This window comes from Rhyacophila brunnea, unplaced genomic scaffold (assembly GCF_057557595.1).
Source record: "Rhyacophila brunnea isolate RB1 unplaced genomic scaffold, BYU_Rbru_1.0 scaffold_15, whole genome shotgun sequence".
NCBI lineage: Eukaryota > Metazoa > Arthropoda > Insecta > Trichoptera > Rhyacophilidae > Rhyacophila > Rhyacophila brunnea.
This window is the reverse complement of record NW_028232806.1, coordinates 34,894,995-34,918,970: the sequence shown is the minus strand read 5'-3', so window position 1 is coordinate 34,918,970 and position 23,976 is coordinate 34,894,995. Positions and strand designations below refer to the sequence as shown.

At 35.7% G+C, this 23,976-nt stretch overlaps 1 protein-coding gene across 1 annotated transcript; it reads left to right on the top strand.

The window, feature by feature from the left end:
• The first annotated feature begins 8,704 nt into the window (after positions 1-8,704).
• On the top strand, positions 8,705-23,654 carry LOC147075268 (uncharacterized). The gene is made up of 6 exons (XM_085942888.1): positions 8,705-9,239; positions 12,813-12,983; positions 17,292-17,526; positions 20,147-20,247; positions 21,776-21,940; positions 23,492-23,654. Exons 1-6 carry the CDS (start codon positions 8,967-8,969, stop codon positions 23,558-23,560), a joined length of 1,014 nt encoding a protein of 337 aa, XP_085799014.1. The 5' UTR covers positions 8,705-8,966; the 3' UTR covers positions 23,561-23,654.
• Positions 23,655-23,976: the final 322 nt, after the last annotated feature.

Sequence of the window (23,976 nt, the reverse complement as noted above, 5' to 3'; positions counted from 1 at the left end):
AAATAGATTTTTTGAAGATTTCTTAAATTCAAATATGCACAGAATCATAATCGAAACAAACAAAGAAACATCCATTTTTTTGCTGTAAATCGAGAACTACTGTCCAACAAGATCTTCTTGGATACGTGTTAAAGCTGTGAACTAACAAGCTCCTCCCATTTTCGATTATAGCGCCTTCCGGTTAGCGACGAGTTATCCACGTGTTAAAACTGTGAAGTAAACAAGCTCCTCCTATTTATCAACAACAGCGACTTCCGGCTTGTGCCTAAATCTTCTTGTTGGACAGTACTTGTCGCATCACAATAGAGGAAGATTGGTCAACCGATCCACTCTTATCCAGCCAAATTTTCCGGAAAGCAATGCCAAGAGACGAGTATATCTTACTTTTGGAATGTCGCACTTCTCGGATCCCAATACACAAATTACATTAGATACGAATTCTGATTGACCATTGCCGAGAAATATTGAAAAAAAACAACGAACCCGCATGATAACTTATAATTTCATAAATATGACCACAAAACAATTATCATTGGCTTAATTGACAGAAAAAAAATATTTTTAATGTTTTTAGATAGTAAGTATGTATGTATTAATTAACACATCGCTGAATAGATGATTACTTTTTAATTTCACATTTAAAATGCATGCTAATTACATCGATCAGCTGCCTGATCGTTACGCGCCAGGTGCGTCTACAGCGTCCAAAACACTCTAAAATATCTAGTTCTCAAAAAAATGTTTCAAATTGCAAGCTTCATATTTCGCCGCTGGTGACTCTGGTAGGTGGAGTATTCGCCTTAAGCAGGTATAAATAAAAGGGCTTAAGTTAACATTTTTTATTTTTTACAAATACAAAAATAATCAAACTGCATTACAATCATATCCTAAGTAATTTTAATGAATTGTCATTTTATTGTAGTTTTTCATTACAATATAATATTTGATTGTATGTTTTGTAATTATGTCACTACAGTAAAACTTCGTTAAGGGGGGACATGCTCGTCGAAGTTCAAAATTGAGTTTTTATTGTATTTTCAAACCATGATCCTGGACACTCCTTAAACGTTGTAGATAATCTATTTATATAATTTTGAAGCCTTATTATCCTTTATAGTTATTTTAAACATTTGATGACTGCATAAAGTATTTTTGTTACATAAAATAGTATTCTTTTAAACCTCTCGCTCTAATGTTTTAGAATATAGTCATATTTCGGTACATAACTGTGCAGTGGTGTTAAGATTTTTTACATTCATCAATTTTTAAACGCATTTATGAAACCATTAGTATAATTTATTACGAGATAATTTTTGTAAAATATTCACGATAAAAAATTATATTGATAATCTCTGTGATCCCAAATTTGACAAGAATTAGGCATTTTATTATTCAAAAAATCGGCAAGATTAACACATTTGAAGATGATTCTAAAGATATTTATTATAAGCTATGTCTTTGACAATTCAAGTGTGATAAACATCTTATGAATAATGATTGCTTTATAATAATTATTGACCTAAGAATAAGGTAGTGTTTTTTTGAAATACGCCATTTCTTTTGTCATTCCCCAGTGGTTAAGCTACAACATACGGCCGTAGCCATAAATATACATTGTTTAGGATCATATTTTTATTCAAAAAAATAATTATTTCTTATAATAACAATATTATAATATATCGAGACATTGTCTTCGATGCGTCTAGGGACATCTACAGTAAAACCTCGTTAGTAAGAACACTGATAATTCGAAATTCGCGGTTATTCGAAATTTTCGCGAAAAAACTGTCCCTTGAACATTATTTTCACATAAAACCATACCTTTTATTTGAAAGAATTACATCGGAAATTTGGTAGACACATCTATGATCAGAAACAAAATTAATAGAAATCAAAAAAAAATTTTTCAAAATTTTAATATTTCCCCCCCATACATTTCATAATTCGTAATTCGAATTTTTTTCGATTTTTGGTCCCATGGAATTCGTATTAACGGCCCACGTGCTCGTCGTAGGTCAAAATTGAGTTTTTATTGTATTTTCAAACCATGATTCTGGACACTCCTTAAACGTTGTAGATAATCTATTTATATAATTTTGAAGCCTTATTATCCTTTATTGTTATTTTAAACATTTGATGACTGCATAAAGTATTTTTGTTACATAAAATAGTATTCTTTTAAACCTCTCGCTCTAATGTTTTAGAATATAGTCATATTTCGGTACATAACTGTGCAGTGGTGTTAAGATTTTTTACATTCATTAATTTTTAAACGCATTTATAAAACCATTAGTATAATTTATTACGAGATAATTTTTGTAAAATATTCACGATTAAAAATTATATTGATAATCTCTGTGATCCCAAATTTGACAAGAATTAGGCATTTTATTATTCAAAAAATCGGCAAGATTAACACATTTGAAGATGATTCTAAAGATATTTATTATAAGCTATGTCTTTTCCACCACGACCATTCAAGTGTGATAAACATCTTATGAATAATGGTTTTATGTGAAAATAATGTTCAAGGGACAGTTTTTTCGCGAAAATTTCAAATAACCGCGAATTTCGAATTATCAGTGTTCTTACTAACGAGGTTTTACTGTAGATGTCCCTAGACGCATCGAAGACAATGTCTCGATATATTATAATATTGTTATTATAAGAAATAATTATTTTTTTGAATAAAAATATGATCCTAAACAATGTATATTTTACAAATTACTTAAAACACAAAAAAGTTACAGAGATTTAGTAAAGTTCATCCAAATCTTTCATATTTATGTTCTTGATTTGAGTGATCCTATTATATCTGCCACCATTAAGTTTAGTGGCGCCAATTTCGGCCGCTTAAGATTAAGCAGCAGTTATGACCACTTATATACATAAATAAGTATGACTATGCATCTGGCCATTAGTACATTAAAAAATTGACATACCTCATAATAATAAATTTTACTTGGAACTATTCTACAACCAACATGTTATGACTGTGACCTCTAAAAGCAGTGTAAAGGAGGGAAACATGGATCGCAGTATAGATAATAAACATGAAAGAACGGGGGATTTGTAGTTCTGTAGATCGCCGCTAAGGCGTCCACTGACATGATATTATAATGATGAGTCTATAATATTAATACTCATAATTTCAAGTCGACATAATATGTACTAATATTATTAAGATATATATATTATAATTATCACCGGCCTTCCGCGTGTGAAGCGGAGATGGCAGGCCGTGATAACGTCAAGGCCAAAGCGGGGGTGGGAGACAGAAACGCACGGGGTATTTTGTCAAGGCTGGTATATTTTAAGTGGGTACAGGTTATTGTCGTGGCGGTGGGTTGGTCATGGCGATGCAGTCTTTTTGGCTGGCTGTCCGGAATGCTTTAGCTTGGTATCTTGCTTGGCGCCGACACGGTCCTTTTGGCTGGAGAATAGGGGATGCTGGCTTGGCTTCGCGTCCGAGGCGAGCAGAGATCCTGGTTGGTCGACGTCTGATACGAGAGAGAGCTTTTGCGGGCGATGCTGTTGGTTCGGCGTCACGGGAAAGAGAGAGCTTTTCGCGCGCGTCCCACTGTCAGATTTCGGCATTAACGCGCTCTCTGTTTTACCGACGAATCGACTAGTGGCGGTGCGAGCGACCGTTTTTGACAGGCCGCGTCTGTGTTTGGCGGGATTCTGAAGAATTTGAATTTACGATTCTTTGAGGCGGGCTTCGCTCGGCAGAGGGTTGCGAGAACCGCGTAGAGTGGACGTAGGCTGTGGTATTTTGGGAAATATGATGGTTCGGTCTGCCCTTTGAGGTGGTCTCCTGTGGGAGACCTTCATCTGGTATCAAACGACCTCTCCGGGAAACGACCGAACCGTCGTCTTTTCCATCAGCCTACCGTCGCTTATCCTTGGGGGCCGATTCACCTCTGTGCGGCTTTGACGCGTCCGATGGTCTTGGCGTGCTTGAGGCTTCTTTGCCTCCTAGCTGCTGAGGTTTCCACTTCCACATGGTGGTTCCCTTGGATCGGCCAGCTCGTCGCATCCTTGGGTCGTCAAAGAGTGAGGTGGGACCTGTTGCGCCTGCTAGTCGCCGTCATTGTGTGACTAGAGACCAGGGCACCAATCTCAGCTTCCTCGTGAAGTTTTCGCGGAGGTGTCAGACATGTCAGTCAGGGACACTCCGTGATAGCGCCGGTTCCAAGAATAGACGTCTGGTGGTGGGGTCCGGTGTTGGAAGTGGGACCTTGAGCTCTTGAGCGTCGTCTTCTCGCACGTCCAAGGCGTCGAAGCGGTTTGGCCATAGGTGTCGTGGTTTTAAGGCGGGCGTGACATCCTCGCTGGTGTCAGATGTTTGTCTTGTTGGTCGATTAATGCTGGGGGTCTTGCTGCGTCACTGGAATCTTGGCTTCCGCTTCAGTCTTCTTGGTCCCTCAGGTTGCAGATCCGATGTAGCCTTGGGCCGTCGGCGATTGAGGCGGTGTCTGATGTATCTGCTGGTCACCGCCGGTTGGGCAACCAGAGACCAGGCGACCAACCTCGGTCTGCCGTAAGGTATATCACGAAGGTGCCGGGCGTCGCGCCGGGGCACTCCGTGATAACGCCGGTGCCAAATGGTAAGCGGCTGGTTATGGGGTTTGGTACTGAAGCATGACCTTGAGTCTTTGCGAGGAGCGTCGTAAGGCTCGCTAGGCTTGATAAGGCTGGTGGTTATGCTAGGCGAGACATCCGCGCCGGTGGCAGATGTTTCGCCTGGGTTTGAGGTACGAGCGCCGTTGGCTGGCACCTCGCTATGCTAGGTGACGTCGGTTACGAAGAGCGTCGGCGTCGGTAGCCGGGGCATCTCCGTGTAGCGTCGCGACGCCGTTGGCCATAATATCTTATGTATTCCTCCGTGGGCCAGGGTCAACGGGTTATACCGCTGGTCGGAGGAACATAACGATGCTGCTGATTCATGGTGCTGTCACGTCTTTTGATGGAGCCGATGTCCATGCTGATTTGCTATCCAGGCTGTTGCTTCTGTCAGGCGCCACTGGTGTGCTGAATTCCAGGTTTCGGGACCACGCGGTTTTTTTTGCGTGGCCCCCCAGCATTGTCTGGCTATACTTTCCACATCGTATGAACTTGCGGGAGTACGTTCCGCTCGATCTCGTGTGTCATTTCCGTTGCGAGGAACGTATCGCCGCGTGTCTCGATGTCGCGATTGCACGCGCGAAACAAGGTCAATTTGACACTGTAAATACCGGCCGTGTGTTTCTCCCCCGGTAGAGTGAGTACTCGCAAATGTCACTGTTTGAGGAAGTTCACAGTTGTACTCACTCTGCTGGCGTATCTCAGGGTCGATGCTGGCTCCGGTGGACACAATTCTGCCCACAAGCCCCACGTTGGGCGCCAACTTATCACCGGCCTTCCGCGTGTGAAGCGGAGATGGCAGGCCGTGATAACGTCAAGGCCAAAGCGGGGGTGGGAGACAGAAACGCACGGGGTATTTTGTCAAGGCTGGTATATTTTAAGTGGGTACAGGTTATTGTCGTGGCGGTGGGTTGGTCATGGCGATGCAGTCTTTTTGGCTGGCTGTCCGGAATGCTTTAGCTTGGTTTCTTGCTTGGCGCCGACACGGTCCTTTTGGCTGGAGAATAGTGGATGCTGGCTTGGCTTCGCGTCCGAGGCGAGCAGAGATCCTGGTTGGTCGACGTCTGATACGAGAGAGAGCTTTTGCGGGCGATGCTGTTGGTTCGGCGTCACAGGAAAGAGAGAGCTTTTCGCGCGCGTCCCACTGTCAGATTCCGGCATTAACGCGCTCTCTGTTTTACCGACGAATCGACTAGTGGCGGTGCGAGCGACCGTTTTTGACAGGCCGCGTCTGTGTTTGGCGGGATTCTGAAGAATTTGAATTTACGATTCTTTGAGGCGGGCTTCGCTCGGCAGAGGGTTGCGAGAACCGCGTAGAGTGGACGTAGGCTGTGGTATTTTGGGAAATATGATGGTTCGGTCTGCCCTTTGAGGTGGTCTCCTGTGGGATACCTTCATCTGGTATCATAATCACATGGTAATAGTAAGAATATAAAAAAATTCATTAAGGACACAGTAATCATTTTTTTACCATGTGCGATCCTAAGATCAATATGGGGCTCTGCAGAGTGGAGATTGTATTAATCTATTGACTACCGACATTCTGAAAACAAAATTGGCAATATTCTCAACATCAACGAAGGTCCGGAATATTTTAAGACCAGTAAAGGTGACCAGATGAGCTGTCGCGGATTTCCAAAGAAGTGTATAGGATATAACTTCCAGAACTTTCATTTTATTGATTAAAATATATACATAATAGGTACTTACCTATTCGCATAATTTAATGATCAGGACCAGTTGCATCTGCTTCAATAGGGCAATTCTCAGCTTTTGACCATTGAATAACTTATGGTGGCTTATTTTAATATGATTTTCATTATTAAAAGTCATTAATTCAGAATGACTATTAACCAAGGAAGTGTAATGAAAAATGAGCATACATGTCACTAACTATTTTCATTTATGAAATCCTAAAATTTGGCACAGTCGGTAAAAACGACGAAGTTACGGTCGCAGACTGCTTTATCCTTTCACACTGAGGGAGACGATTCCTCGGAGGAAGTAGGTAATTTTACTATCCGGCTGCAGACGAGGGAAGTCCAGTCCAGAACTGCTGTCTCCACTACAGGCACTCATTCCAGCAATTTGAAATTATAAGATGTACTTAAACGGCCAGATCAGGTAGGTACCTATTTCAAATTTTCACATAGACCCGTGCACTGAACAGTGATTCCAGATACCTACCCAGTTTTAGCTCATAAACTATAATTTCTTTACTTTTCAGCAGATTAAAAAAATATAATTTATGATCTTTTAAAGTCCTTTATGAAATAAAATAATAAGTATATTTAGGTAGGTAAGTATTATTTTTAAAGAGAATAAAAAAACTAACTAGGAACACATGAAATACGTATGAAATTACAGTTGCTTCTGCCCGACGAGGCTTAACTCAAAAGACTCTACGGCTCTACCTTTAGGGTTAGTAGGGACCATCCCCACTTCATTATCACGTCAGATATTTTTATCATAGTCATAATTTATATCTACTTAATTACATGATTAAATAAGCTATTTAATTTATTTTTTCCATCTAAATCGCAATTAAAGAGATATTTATTATTATTATAAAAATAAATAAAGCAATGATTGTAAATTATGTCACAACATAATAATGATTACGTGGTATTAAAATAAATAATTAAATTAAAATACGCCCTATTTCACGGTGGCACATATTATGTACAAATTAAGAAAGCTATAGCGTTTATTTTTCGTTGACCGGGGTGGGGTCACTCAGCAGTGGCGCACCCCCCAAACATGAAAATTATCAGAATGATTTTAAACATTGAAATTGAAAGCCAATAGGACAAAGAGCCTATGGGACTAATTTACATTCTCCTCCTTGGGCCCCCCCAATATTAAATCCTGGGTGTGCCACTGTCACTCAGTACCAACCCGTTGCCGTGGTACAAATCTCGTTCTACAAAGGATGAGAATGCATTAGCGTTAGTATACGCATACTGGAGAGCGAATCAAATAACCCTTAGTAAATAACTGTACATAATGTATAATATGAGAGAGTAGGTAAATATTTATATTTATTAATGGCTAAACCCCACCATCTAGAAAGTCATCGAGCAGCCACTGTATATATAAATAGCATTGATTAAATCGATCAAACATGCCTAGTATAATCTATAATTAACGGTTCCTAATTAATATCTCCTTTCCGATTATTTCTCGAGATTTTTCGATCACTACCTCTTACCCTCTGACTACATATTATTGTAGTTGACATAATGGTCGACATTCAATTTAATAAAATTAATAGACTGGCCCATGGTCCCCACATCCTAAAGCGGGCCCCCAGTCCACGGTGTTTGGCGCCCCCCCCCCCCCAACCTATCGCTAAGGTTAAGAATAGTCTAATATTCTACATTAGTGTTCTCCAAATGGTATTCCTTGAAGTAAACTTAAGGGTATTCCACTTAAATTATTGAGCTTTTAGCATTCGGCATCGTATTATGAAGCACTGATCGCGACCCTCTTTTGTGATATCCAAGTAAAATACGACCCTTCGCCACATTGGATAGTCATTTTTATTAGTTAGGAAACAATTAGGAGGATAGTAGAAAATACTGCTCGTTAAATTTAAAATTTAAAAAGATTTTTTTTGCTATTAGAGCAAATTTGTGGTGAATGTTTATCTCACGTAACCGGTCAAGCCACCATGCCGGGCCCCAGGCTAGAGCCCTGTCAGCCCCTCCTTGTGGGGGCTATGGACTGGCCCATTTCATCCAGCATAGTTTTGGATTCAAATATTTTTAGCTAATTTTCTTCAATCTTTTTGTCAATATCATATCTTAGAAAACTACCCACCCTCGCGGAATGGAACCCAATCTGGGAAACGATGATGATGCAAACTGAGGAAGTGGAATAAAAATTAAAACGATCGGCAATGAAGCCAAGGAAAACCTAAACATATATTATGTCAAAAATTCTCATTTTCAACTCGAGTTGGTAATACCGCAATAAACAAAAATATATACCTAATTTTTGGTATTTCTCAAAAAAAAACCGCCACTTTTTCATAAAAAATAACCCACGATTAAATCTTTATAATCTTTATCCTTTCATAGCATAATGCCTAACTTAATTATATTATCGCTTCTACTAATAATTAGGACTGTGGTCACTGCGGCTAAAAAATTTAATTTATTCAAGAATCAAAAGTTTACCTGGTCTTCCAAGAAATGACACCGTTATTGTTTACACAAATTTAACTAATATAAATAATAAACACAGAAACTCGTTTCGTATCATTTGACTGTGGCTCTTTGCCCTGTTAACATCAATTATTATTTGTGCTGTGTGTGATAATAATCTAATTAATTAACATGGCAGTATGTGATTTTAGCGTAGTTTCGATATTGGTGGTGTGTTTCTTAGCTGGTGTTCACTGTCAGGAGACAAGTGGAATGTCTTTTATTGGGACAGCTATTGCTGGTTTCAACCCGTGCTCTGATCAATTCGTCGGAATGGTAAGAGAATCAGGAAGACCTCCATCCAAAGATAACTATTGGACTGGGGAATTCGACCTCTTAAAATACAAGGATATTCCAGAGGCTATAATTTCAATGACGCTCGATTCAGAAGCAGTTGTTACTGTGGTGAGTACCCTACTATATTATAGTTGGTTTTATAAGACTCTATAAGAGAGAGCAGTGGTTCTCACGTGAAATTTAACTGTGGCCGTACAATTGACATTGACAGTTCTATGAAAACGTCTGGTGGCCGCACCAAATTTCACTTTTGTTGTGATTGAAAAAATTAAAGCTAAACTTTATTTAATGGATCAATTTATTTATGGACAACTGGGACTGCCCGTTGATGGGATCCGACCGAGCGGGGCTGTTTGCCAGGGTCCGTCCACACACGGGCCCGATTGACCACGCCGACTTGATATCAACCAAAGCCAACTTTGAGGCATTCGAAAAATTTGCTGCGTCATATGGAGGACGGAATAATTCAGATCCCTCCTTAGATTCATCACTATCAACTCCTGACTCCTCTGTTTCGGCAGAGTTTCAGTACACGGGTACAGAGGACACGTCATGTTATTAAAAATAAATGACGGCAGAGCAAGTCAAGATTGTTTTTATTTTCTAAAACTCTTTCTTTAAGCACTAAGGTGCATGGTTGCTTCATCAGTCCCGTACAGCATCGCTTCGGGACAAGGAAGTGTGGCACTAAAATCAGTGACGTCCCGTGGGAGTAGGCAGATTGAGCGTCGCTTTGGGGCGGCAGTTACTCGAAGGGCGGCAAATCGAGGAGAATCATTAGGTGTATATAGAAATAGTTATCTAAACTTAGTAATAACGGAAATATCTTCCCATTAAAAGATTGAGTCACTGGTTGGAAACAAAATGTATTAATTAACATAAACAGACCCGATTTTTTTATGTCGGGTTTGCGATGTCTAGTTTACCTCCGTTGTTCTTGGACGTCACATCCATCATGAATAGCAATGCCACGTGTATATTTGCGAATTCTATTTGAATTATAGGTAGGTACCTACTAACCAAATTAATTTATCCAAATATTTTTGCCAGTCTTTCGCGAGTTTTGAAAGTTGTCAGGTGTATATTTAAATGTATCTAAAACCGTGGACACGCAATATTGTCTATTGAAGTATGGAATTTAAATTAGATTTAGTGGTACCTATATATTTTGTTAGTAATGTACGCATACAACACATTTCTTAGATACTGCAGTCATGAAAGGATGATAAAAAATGGGGTGGCATTTTGGCGCTGCGTAGGGGCGGCATTTTACCTAGGGACGTCACTGACTAAAATCTATTCATAGCGATACATACACGTTCATAGCGTCATGGAAGGCGGCCGTGCACAAACCGCGGCTGCATATACATGGCGGGTGGAGATGGGGAAACTCAAATCAAGTCCATTTAATAAAAGACAAATGCATATTATTTATCAGCTGTCAACACTCTGACTTGGATATTTATTTTTTATGAAGTGCATTACACTAAATGATTTTTCACAGGATACAGACAAATCGACAATATTAATAAAGCAATTGTTGCCAATTCTTTCAATTGACTTGATTCTTGGTCAACGTATAACTTCGACCAAATTTTTTCAACCGCGGTATTATTAAAATGGTTTTTAAGTACTAAGCATTTCCTATAACGCATATTTAACGCTAGCCCAATTAATTACATTCAATACTGATAATGATTTTGTTGGCCGCATTTGAGAACCACTGCTCGAGAGAAAATTACTAAAATCATTTTGTTTCACTTTTTTAGTCGCCTGTCCCATTTTCCTGCTATACGCGTACATATAACGTACTGTTACGTCCCCAAAAAGTGGAATAGTTTAAGTAAGATAGTTAATCACTTTACGAATACGAATTTAAATAGTCTTTATACTTGTAAGGTATTATTTGCTATTTTATTATTATTATACAGAGGACTATGAAATAGGACTCTGTAAAAGTCTCTTTTGTTTTGTCAGGAATAGCGAAAGAGGGCGGATATGTTCACAGGAGATATCAAATCGAAAATAGAAGAACTTTTGATAGATGTTTGATTTATTAAACGGTGATAAATTACAAGTAATACAGATTTATTACAATTGACAGAAAGCCAACTTACATACTATAGGCACAATGGTTGACAAAGAACTAACAAATTAATTACGTGTACAATGGTTCATATATAGATTGAATAATGTTCTAGATGTTTCCAATTATCAAACACAAATAACATGATATTATTGTTTTGTGGTTTTCTAGAATTAATTAGAATAAAATGAATCAATATTTAAATTGACAATATTATTGATATCAGAGGATGCTATTGTTATCAGAGGAAGTTGCGGTTTCTCTAATTAGAATCTCTTATCTACGTATCGATCTAATGCATAACAGTACGTTGACACTCACACAATTATTGATATGATAAATCAGGGAGGGGAAAACTTTTTGTATGGAGGGCAAAATTCAAGAATTCAAAATGAGCGGTGGGCCGCAAGTAAAATACCATTTTTAGATATACACTATTTATTATCACGAAAAATAAACGCTACAAAAAAAATAATGAGAAGAATAAAACTGTTGTACATTTTTTAATTTTTTTTAAATTCAGGTGTTAATTTTGTAGTTGATATTCTCAAAAGTGATTGTAAATGGGCATCGGAGATATTTGATCGCAAAGAATTTTTATTGAGGTTCATGATCGAAAATGTTTGTCCACATGTATAGGTTGATCCAAAAATAACGAACATTTTTCTTGCATAATCTTTAAGTTGGTCGAATTTGTCTGAATTAAGGGCATTGTAAAATTTGGAGATTTCTTCACGACGATGCAATTCTCTTAAATCAGTGTCACACTGCAGATCAATAATCTCACGTTGTAGCTCTGTCGCGTCGGTACACTATCAATATCTATTGAAAATGGATCGCGTACTATTGCTAAACAAATTTTAATCTATGTCAATATGTTTTTTAAAAAATTATAAAAAAGTTATTCGTAATCAGTAAATTGTACGTAAAACATTTCACCGTGGCACAGATCGCCATGAGTTTTCTATCGGTAAGAGATGACCGTATACTATACGGTCTCTAATTTTATTAGATCTAATAAATATGAACATTAATTCAAATTTCACAGTTGATTTTCGCGACATTCATGAATTCAAAAATTAAGACTTAACCTAACCTAAGCGAATCTAACCTAACAAATAATCCAGTATTTTCAAAAATTGTTTGCTGCTGGCTTCCTGTAAAATGTAAACCGACAAGAACCGTGTTTTATTTAGACATGAATTTTATGTCAGTACTATACGACCCAAAGAGGTTGGCCGCACTTATATTGCCATATATTTCCGATACAACATTTCACGGTGAAGTGTAATACGACGAACTGCATACGTACAAGTTTCCGGACACGATATTTAATCGACTTTTGGGTACTACTTTATAACTGAATTTGTCAAGCAGCATGTTTGTCAGCTAGGCAACTTATATTGCATGCATTATGCTTTGTGTTATAGCTCTGCAATTTGAGATTTTCTTTATATTATTCTTATCAAGTGTTAGTAAGTAGTACAATGTACACGGATTCCTACAAGGGTGTCATTAATTAATGCAAATTTTTGTTTTGTTTTTTGTTTGTTTTTCTTCATTTTTTCTTCATCTTGATTTATGTTTTTTTTCAGGAGGGTGAAAAAGCCAGTGTTTCCGCTGACGGTAAAACCTTCAGATTCACAACATTCGGCAAAGTGCCACCTTCATTGTCCTTCGAAGTGAACGCACCAGCCAACAAGCCTTTCCCGAATATCGTCTCTGTAACTGTCAATGGTCTGGCGGTATGCAAAAATCCTAAACCGGTAAGAGAGATGATAATATTATTAATAATACGTACGCTTTGTTAGGTCAGTTTTTCCAACATTTTTCATATCCACAACACAGTTCTGCAACTTTTCAAAAAAAAAAAAAAAATCAAACATAATATACTGCATGCACTGTGGACCGGACCATTGCCGACTCAAGTAGAAAGCCGATACATTCACAACGACTGGTCCTACTTTTTCCGCCCCTCCCATTGTTTTATAAGAATGACCTGTCATTGTTCTATATAGTGCTCATACTAACGCGTCTGTCGTGTTCACACAGGGAATGGTTTGATTTGAATAGATAAGTTACATGATAAATAACACACTAGCATTAACACACATTCTACAAATGTAATGCATAAATCAATGCTACATATTTTTTGGAAATCGATATTACCGCCAGTTTTTGTGTAAAGGACTAGTCCGACTTTGACAGCTGATGAATAGGAATGTATGTTATTTATTAATAACACTGATAGTTAATATATTTGATTTGAGAATGTTTTATAATTCAATTTGAAACGAGAAAGGGCGAATCAATATGTCAAGCAATCTGGGATTTGATTTTGACAGCTGAAAAGTGGACCACTCGTTGCTTGTGCAAAAAGTTATGCTCAGGCTTTATTAATCTAAAGATGTCGCAATTGATTTGTCATAATATTTAAAAAGGGGCCAGGAAACATTCATACAATTAAAAAAAGTATAGCATTTTTTTTAAAAGTTACCCAAAGCATAACAAAATCCCTGCAAACATCATCAACGTCCTAAACTTATAATTTTCAATGTCCACAATATGTTAAAAAAAAAAATAATTGAACTTGAAAACCAAAGAGCCCCTTAATAATATAACCGGTCAACGGATTTTTTTTAAAATTAAGTATTAATAACCATCTCCTTGCTTTTTCGTACAAGGTGGTTGTTAGTAATTTTGAACAATCACAAACAACCAGGCTTTGAGAAAATCACATACATAATAAATATTGTGTTCTCACCGGGTCGAACCCAGAGCTCCTGGATGAAAGGACAGCGCCTTACGCACTCTACCACGAGAGCGCCTCAACGGATGCTTACTACTAGGTACATAAACATTAAACCACTAAAATATTATTATGTGTCATAATCAGGGAATTATGTCAGAAATAATGGGAAATAAAATACCTAACGGGTAAGGAGAAGCAGGCAATTGATTTCGAGTAAGGAACAATAAAGACAATTCAAATAAATAATTACAAGAAAAAAATAACTTTTTATACACCACGTTATTAAATTTTCTGTTGAATCATATAAACTTGACAATTCTATGTATTAATAAATATAGAATAGGTACTGAAATGTCATTTTGACATTTCATATTGATTTCCATAGTAACGCACGTAGGTATATATCTATTAATAATTTAGTTGCTAGGACCCCTTAGCAACGAAATTTTTTCCGAAATAACTTTCCATACAAAACAGAATTAACTGAAAATGAATTCAATTCTGTTTAAAGATGGCTAAAAGTTTTAAACGAATGCATTGTTCATATATTTGTACCTACATAATATATTCTAAAAGTTTCGAATGTCTAGCTAGTCGGGAAGTTAGTTAAAAATCGATCGCAAGATTGGACAAACAAGAAAAAATTTATACTGGACACACAAGAAAAAGTCTTTACCGGACAAACAATAATACGAGCTAATAAAAACGTGGTAAATTACGTCATGTTACTGACAACTGCTCTCGGTTTAAGCATCGACACTCATTATTAATATTGGTGTATTACACAATATACTATTGCATGTCTATAATGCGTGGTTCATTTTCGTAGGACACTCACACAATCAAAATCCTGCGTAAAAATTTACTGTATTGGTATATACTATATAGCCTATCGGAATTACATTTATTATCTGTTCTGTGGTCTTAATCATCGTCAATAATAATTATTTTTGGATGGAAGGATGTGCTTTATGTTTTTTTTTAATTTTTTTTTATGGGAGGGGAGTTCAAAATCAGTAGGTGTGCCGAGCCTTCACATCCCTAAACCCGCCACTGGTTATACCCGATGTGCGGGATCAGATAACACTGATGTGTGCGAGCAGAAAAATCTAAATCAGAGTTTATGGAGTTGGAATCCCGATGGGCTAACTGATTTTAATACCCCCACTATACAAATAAAATAAAAACCATAATATTCAACTACCAACATAATATCTAGTAAACATATCAATGTATCTCTTTTATAGAATTACATCATGTAACTAAAAATAATTATTATTGAAGATCATAGGGATGTCATTCAGTGGTGAAGGGTGGAGGTAGGCTGTTAAGATCCTACGTAAATATTGCACAGTAAACATTGTTAGTCAAACGTATTTGTTTTCATTGCACTAAGACTACAAATGTGTAGAATGTAGATAGTGTTTGTAAGTTTAGTTCTTGTCTCTTTAGTGAATGCCAGCGGCAAACAATTTTTGAAAATAGCCGATATACTGGATTATTAATTGTTAGTTTAGGTTAGGTTATCATTCTTGAATTTATGAATTTTGCCTAAATCGTCTATGAAAATTGCCGCTGTTACCGCCTGGCTTTCAATTAACAGACTTGTACCGTTAGTTTTTAAAATTTAAGTAAAACCTGTCTAATCCAAGCCATAGTAGATAATGGTCAAAAAATATTCGTTTATCTATAAAATATTTAAAATTATGCAATTATTAAACCATCAAATTTCGTGTCAACTTTAAAAAATATTAATTTCACTCTGCATAGCAATTCAACTATGTTAAAACCGTTGCTAGCTGATCTCTAGGAACTTGAAAAAAGCAATTTCATCGACGATTATCAAAGCTATAAAATATATTAGTTATGCAATCGATAAAGTAAAAAAAATACTGCAACGACGTGTTTGAAAATGGGTTTATAGCAGTGGCGAGGGGTGGAGGTAGGCTGTTAAGATTCGACATAAATAGTGCACACTAAACTTTGCCAGTCATACCTACTTAATTACTTTCATTGAACTTAGAATACAATTTGCAGACGGTAGATACTGGTTAGTTTTTAAAATTCAATTAAACCCTGCCTAAATCAAACCATAATAATTTAGATATGCTATGGGCGATCCGATAATAATATAGTGTATCTATACTTTTTCGCATTTGTTGTGCTGGCTAGTTTTTTTAAAATTCATTAAGCCCTACCTAAACCAAATTATAATCGATAAAAAATATTCTTCTATTTATAAAATAACTAAGGTTAAGTATGGTTTTAGATATTTTATAGATAAACGAATATTTTTTTAGTATAATCTACTATGCCTTGAATTAGGCAGGATTTGATAGAATTTCAAAAACCAACAAACACTATCTAGTGAATTATAATCTTAGTTTAATGAAAACAAATATGTTTAAAAATATAAATCTATAGTTACAACTTGAAAGCCTTTTTATGTATATCAAATCTTATTTAGGTATGGTCCCAATATTGAAACTTGATTGATATATTATATAAAAAGGAATTCAAGTTACACATTTTTTTTATAAAAATCGATGCTTTTTAAAATAAATTTGAAAAATATTTAAACTATGAATTAGTCAAATCCCTCCTCATGACATTATAGAAAACTTGATAAATTAAATCTAATTAATAAATATAACCATAAAATAATTTGTGTGTAATAATAAGATGGGATCCTTTAAAATTCACATTTATATCATGTTTTTAAAAATTGTTTATCTTTGACTTAAAATAAAAAATATTTTTCTTTTTAATGTTTTCAGATACTTACATATTTTTTATTAATGAATACAGTTTAAATTGTAAATTATCAGAAAAGTGTCTCAAATTGCAAGCTTCGTATTTTTCCGCTAGGTGTCTCTGGTAGGTACAGGATTCGCCTTAAGTACCTGTGCACAGAACGCAAAAATTAAATTTCATAATATAACTTACGGTTGTACTTCATCAAAACTGAATTATCATAGGTATAAATTGATTTTGAAAGTCCACACCATAGAGGTATTAAATAAAAAGAGGGGCAAGAAATCGGCTTTCTCATAATTACAACTGAACGAAGCAGGCCAACAATTATATAGCCGACAACTTACGAGAAATAACGACGCGATAAAAGAAATGCAAGGCATCACAGAGGATTTACTTTGATCATTTATATGTAACCATTTATAATTATTAATAATGTTAATGTTAATTTTGCCGCAAATTGATTACCAGCCTGCCTTACCATACTTGTTTATATAACCTGCCGCCCCTAGGTCCACACTATTACATTTTCTACAAAAAAAAACAATTATTAGTGATTATATTTCAGTGGTATCCATACATTCAAAAAGTGGCAGATACGGCAGTCAGTGCGGTGGCCCCATCTCCGAACGACTCAGCCACTTGGTGTGGAAGGAACAGGATTGAGCACACAGATTTCGTGGTTAAGGGACAGGAGAACAACTGGCCGTGGCACGCGGACATTTACCAATCCACTGACAAGAAGGAAGGCAAGAAATATGCCTGCGCCGGATCCCTTATCTCCAAGAATACAGTAATTGCAGGTATTTTTGAAGTTATACTTCTTTTGGGGCGTTTGGTAGAGAGTGAAATTGAGAGCTGCGCGCGCACACCATTACGAAAGTGCGCGACGGTATGAAGTCAGCTATATACAAACGCAAGTTTGCTAGTAGAATTGTTCCGTTGTCTAGGCAACGAATTTATTATTGTCGGCCATTTGCAATTCTTTACGTAAACAAACGATTAAACGTCAGAGTGACAGTTGTTACTTTAAAAATAAAAACAACGAGAAATAATTGTATAATTTAGTAATATAAGTTAAAGTGTACAGAAATAAACCAACGGCGCTTAATAAGCGGCCGTTTTTCTTGAGTGTGTAATTTAACGAGATAATTAAGAGCTAGTCGAAGAATCAAGGTTATCACAAGTTTTGTTTTTGTTTTATTATGTACGCCAAAGGATTATAACTACTAACGCACGTACATTAGTACATACACTGATTTTTTTCTCTTTCCACCTCCTCTTCGTTTCTATGCTCTTAGAATATTAGGAAGCATCGGATACGAAAGGAAATTACTTAGTAAAAAAAACAAAACAAAAACTTATATAGGTAATGGGAAAATAGTTTATAGTAAGTACAACATTTATAGCGCGATGCCACTGTGCATTATAATAATTATTATAATATATAAATGTTAGGAACATTCGACCCCAACAAGAATATTTTCCACAGTTTTCACAATTATTTAAAATATAGGTAGCTAGTAGGCGTCATGAGATATGCAGTACAAAACCTAAAATTTGTACGTATGCAGTTCGCCGTATCACACTTCACCGTGAATTCCAACCTCTTTGGTCATATAGTACTGAGACAAAATTCATGTCTACATAAAACACGATTCTTTTCGGTTCTCTTTTATAGAAAAAGTAATTATTATTGGAGATGACAGGGATGTCATTCAGTGGTGAAGAGTGGAGGTAGGCTGTTAAGATCCTACATAAATAGTGCATACTAAACTTTGTCAGTCACACGTACTTATATTTTGTTTTCATTTATTTTCATTTTCATTCAATGTGTAGAATGTAGATCAATGGTTTCCAAACTTTATGTTATTACGCCTCCCTTTTAAAAAATCTCTTGGCGCCCCCCCCCCCCCTTTATTTAATGCACACACTTTTACAAAAGTAAGTAATACAAAAAATGAAAAAAAAAACTTATTTAATTGACAAAATAATAACAAGGTTTTACTATATTTTAATTTGATGGACGTGCTTGTTTATTTGCACAAAATTTATCAAATCTTGGTGTCATTGAGGAGAATGCCACTCGTAGCTTTTTTATACTACTAAATGGGTCCGATATTTGGATTTCATTGCAGCTAATGCAGAAAATCCCGTTTCGCATACATAAATGATGTTATGAATGGCAGCAGTAATTTCATTGCTTTGGTTGACAAAGTACAATATTGTTAAATGAATGAAACCAGCAGAGTATTTTGCTGGCATGTAATCATTATATGTGTTAATTATTTGTTACATACAAATGTGGAAAAGATTTTCTTAAAAAAATAAAGGAGAAAGAAAAATTTAATATAATAATTATCTTGATTAGATTAGTAGTTTTAATATAGTTCTTAAAATGTTTTAGTATAATAACAATACGGGCCAAAAAATTCATTTTAAGTAAATGTGTGTCGGTGGGTACCATTCAGCCCCCCTCCCGTTATTTGCACTTCGTACCTAAGGCTCCCCAGGGCTCGAAATGGACTGGAGCGCCGTTCCGGTTCACGAAATCGGCAAAATTATCGTTCCGTGGAAAAATTAATAAGCCATCTGAGGTAGATAGTGTCATCTCTCTCCATTTGCGAAAGTGAAAAGATGCTGTCACTTTTATTTTTTTATGATTTTTCGTCTAGATTCGGGACTTTGTAGGTGAACAAATAACACAACGGAATTGTGGTCAGAAACGACGAGTTTTTTTTACGTTAATATCTACTAATGGTTACATTTTTATAATTTCTTTTATGCGTAACGCGAGTTAATAATGTTTACTGTTTGGTCGTCTGCAGCGTTCTGTTGCGCCAAAAAAAAAACGGCCGCTTTCAAAGCGGTACCAATGCAGCGTTGCCAATATTAAATTTTGGCGCCAAACATGTACAACGTTGCCGGCTTATTATTATTTATTTTCGTAATCAACCCTTACTATTTGTCGGCATGGTACTGATTCAGGCTTCTCCAGATTCACAGAGACATCCCAAAATTGGGACCATTTGGGAGTGTAACAATAGGTCATATGACAAAAAATTTAACACACTTATTTTTATAAAATATAAATACATAAAATCAGATCAAAATTAAAAATAGAGAATAGAATAAAAAAAATCTATGTCAAGCACTACCCCACCCCCTCTACGCTAGGATCAGCCCCGCTAAAAACATACATTTTTAGAGTGTCGTGAAAAGAAAAAGTTTAAAAACAACTGACTTACAATATTTTGACTGTTACCGTAACCTTGAGTATATACAGGTTTCTTCGGGTAATAAGTTTGTTTCTTTGTAAGAATAGCTAAATCCAAGAAAAGTTTACAAAATCGACATTTACCTGTCAATAATTTTATTATTACTGAGAATGTATTAAATTAATGTTGATTGGTTTAATTTTAGCTGGACATTGCGTGACCCTCAATGGTCAAGTGATCGCACATAATTTACTATCGGTTGTTTTGGGAACAAATAACATACTTGGAAGAACGCAAGAGAGAGAGGTGAGAAATTTTAATAACATACGTCCACATTTATGTTTTTTATAAAGGTTAAGTCGATAATTATTGAGTAGAATAAAATAATACTATGAAATCCTTCAATATGCAATGAAAGTATATTTAATTCTCTAAGTATTTCCTTACTTATCAATTTATCATACTCCAATCTAGGAGCATACGACAAACCTTGCCAAATTGCCTTGAACCAAAACCTTGCCTACCTACTCCAAAAGTACCAAATTTGAAATTTAATAACATCGTTTCCAGGGAATACAAAATAAAGGGTCAATTACATTGAGCTTCTTTACGAGCTGTTTTTGGCGAATTTAAAAGCGGGCGATTCACCTACTGCGATTTGACGATTACACACAAAACTTTCCATTCGCTGAGAAGCCACAAGCCAGCGACTATCTTGACAGAACGTAGTTCGTTTTTTACATGGAGGTTGCTACTACGCAGACGCAGTAGGCCCCACACGCCGGTGTGTAGCGTGTAAAATTGACCGGCTTTCAACTTTTCTCGGTAGAGTGTTTACAACCTGCTTGTTAGCTTATTCGATGATTACACTGGGCGACTTTACAGGCAGATTATAAATTCGCCAACAAACAGCTCATAAAGAAGTTTAATGTGATTGACGCTTTAATGGAAACTGTCTTACCTACTGAGTGTGGAAAAATATAGGATAAATTTAAACATGTATTAAATAATTTTGTTATTTTCGTTATTTTTTTTAAACTAATATATCGATACTCTCCAATGAAGCGGACCCAGAGCTCGAAATAGAAAAGTTTACGAACCGAAGCGCTGGACAATTTTCTAAAGATATTAACGTAGTAATTATCAAATGAACGTAGTTATGCAGAATGTAGCCAGTCCACAATAATGTCGAGCTGAGATAATGGCACTTTAGTAACAACATGATTATTAAAAATGTATGTAAAATGTAAAATTGTAAATAGTATTTTATTTCCAGAATATTTTTTTTGCGGTTTCGCTATTTTCAGCAGAATGTTGAAAAAACCTTCTCGCATCTGATCTATATCATATCTCATTTTTTTATTTTTTGTGGACTGGCTACTTTTTGCATAACTATGTCCAAATAATGTTGTATGTATTTTATAAAAATAAGTGGTTAGATTTTTTTGTTATAATATATCTAGCTCAGACAGTCAAATTATTTTTTCCACGAGACAGCGATATTTTATTAATTTCACGAACCGGAACTGCGCTCCGGTCTATTTCAAGCACTGAAGCGACCGCACTCTCTGCTTTATGGAAAACCGTCACTGCTCTCAAAAGTTGTAATATTTATATTTGTTCCTTCATTCGTCGCCCTTTATAATGTGCCGCCTATATGCAACACATGACCTGCCTACCCACCACGAGATGTCACTGAGTATGAAACAAAATTCAACTAAGTCCCGTAAGTATGACATGCAGTCGGCAGAGGGGGTACATCCAACAGTCTCTCCCTGTTAATTGTTTGCATTTTATTGTAATATTATACTATATCTATTGTTTATTTTTTCAGCTATCAAATGTTATCATTAGTCCAGGTGTCGAAAAAACTCCAGTGAAAGGTGACATTGCTATTCTACATTTGGCCAAGGAAGTGGAGGTTAACGATTACGTTCAACCAATTTGTTTGTGGTCAGACGAACTCAGCAAAGACGCTATAATTGGGCAGAAAACCACGGTAACCATGCATATTATTATTTAATATAATTTAAATACGATAACAAACTATTGGGTCACTACTGTGGTATTCGATGTGTGGGTTGAGGATGATGATAATGAAGTCTACGATGTAGCAGGGTGAGATTTATTAGCAGCGTATCGGTACAATAGTATATTATACAATGATAGTACATATAATCTACTGAGATAGTTACGAGCTAGGTACTTGGATTCGAGTGACATTTAGATAAATTATTCTTTGTTATTTATACAATAAAAAGTAATACATTAACATTTAATTCTGGTACATAATCATATTGGACTAGTTCTAGAGTCAGCGTTTTAAATCGAGTAGCGAAATGAAATATTATTTATTATTACAGTCGTAAGAAAATATGATACCATGAAAAATGATTATTCGGCTAATACACCGTAATGATATTGATTAAATTGATTCGCTGGGAATATATTACTGCAGAGTAATTTGATACATTAAACAATAGATATCTGATCGCTATTATTCTGCAGCTACAAAGCAAATGAAAAAAATATCTACCTTATCTGTCTACATAATATTATTATAATGGGTAACTGTTACCTTTTCTTATTTTAGAAAAAAATACTTTAGGACAATAATCCACTGTTTGATACAAAAAACCCCTGAAAATTAACTATCAGTATAAAATAATATAAACCCATTAAATTAATATCATTTTTCATGATGCTACAAACGGTTACATGTAAGTTGTACGTATGCAGTTCATCGTGGGACACTTATTCGCACGCCGCAGTACGTGAAACATGAGTTCGTATAACATTTTATCAAATGACGAGTTCTTTGTTGAACATTTCACCGTGGAATACATTTGTACGTATCTTACAAAATGCGGCGATAGTTTGCAAATAGTACTGTTCCAATTAGATTAACCCTAACCTAACCTTGTAAAGACATCTCCACGTGTTGTAGTATACGTACAAATATACTCCACGGTGAAATGTTCAACGAAGAACTCGTCATTTGATTAAATGTTACACGAACTCATGTTTCATGTACTGTCCTGCGGTAAACTGTGTACGTACAAATTTCCGGATACTGCTACAACATACCTAGGTAGTTTTAACAAAAAAATATTGACAAGCAAAATATGAATACAAATTTAAAAATATATACTAAAATCTAATATGTACATTTTAGAGATAAAGGGCGGTTAAAAATTAATTAATATAATATTATTTAAAATATTGAAATCTCTGACAGAAAATTTAGTTTCATATTTTTATTTACAATTTTTCTCATTTTATTTTATCATAATACCGATATTTCAAATTTGGGTTTTTATACGGGTTGGGTAATTAATATCTGGGAATTAATATGTTCAGAGAGCAATAATTATTATTATCCTCTTACCGTTGTTTTATCAGTTTCAATTGTATACTAAATCTACAATAGATAATGTTGACATATTATAGTGTGTTAATAATTACTTGGGTACATGTTTTACTGTTTTATTGAATTTGACATTAACATTTGTTTTCATATTTCTAATATGTTTTTAATACTTTTTTTCAGCCTGAAATAATCAGCAACGCTACAACTAAGGTGGATAAAAAAGCTAGTCACGCTGTCAAATCAAAATAAATATAAATAATTTACCATAGCCAAAAATTATATGTTAATTAAGTACCTTACTACAATATTTTAATAAAAATAAATGTTGACACCAACATAAAAAGTATATTAATTTTCTTCAAAGATATGGAAAGCGACGACAAAGAAATGTTTACCATAGCAATGGACTACTTATATTTTTCACTAAACAAAATAATCATTGTAAATTGCACCAGCTGTAGAAAGTCTTTATAAAACGATGAAGTGGCAACTTAATATTAGCCGGCTCTCACATCCAACTCGCCTCGTCTGCAGACCACGGCCATAAATCAAACTTTCTTAGAACGTCAATCCGGTGTTGCATATGAAGACCGCGCACATTTACCTAGTGACAGTCGCACGTAACCCCGAAAGGTATAGATATCTGGATGCGGCGATCGGCGAGG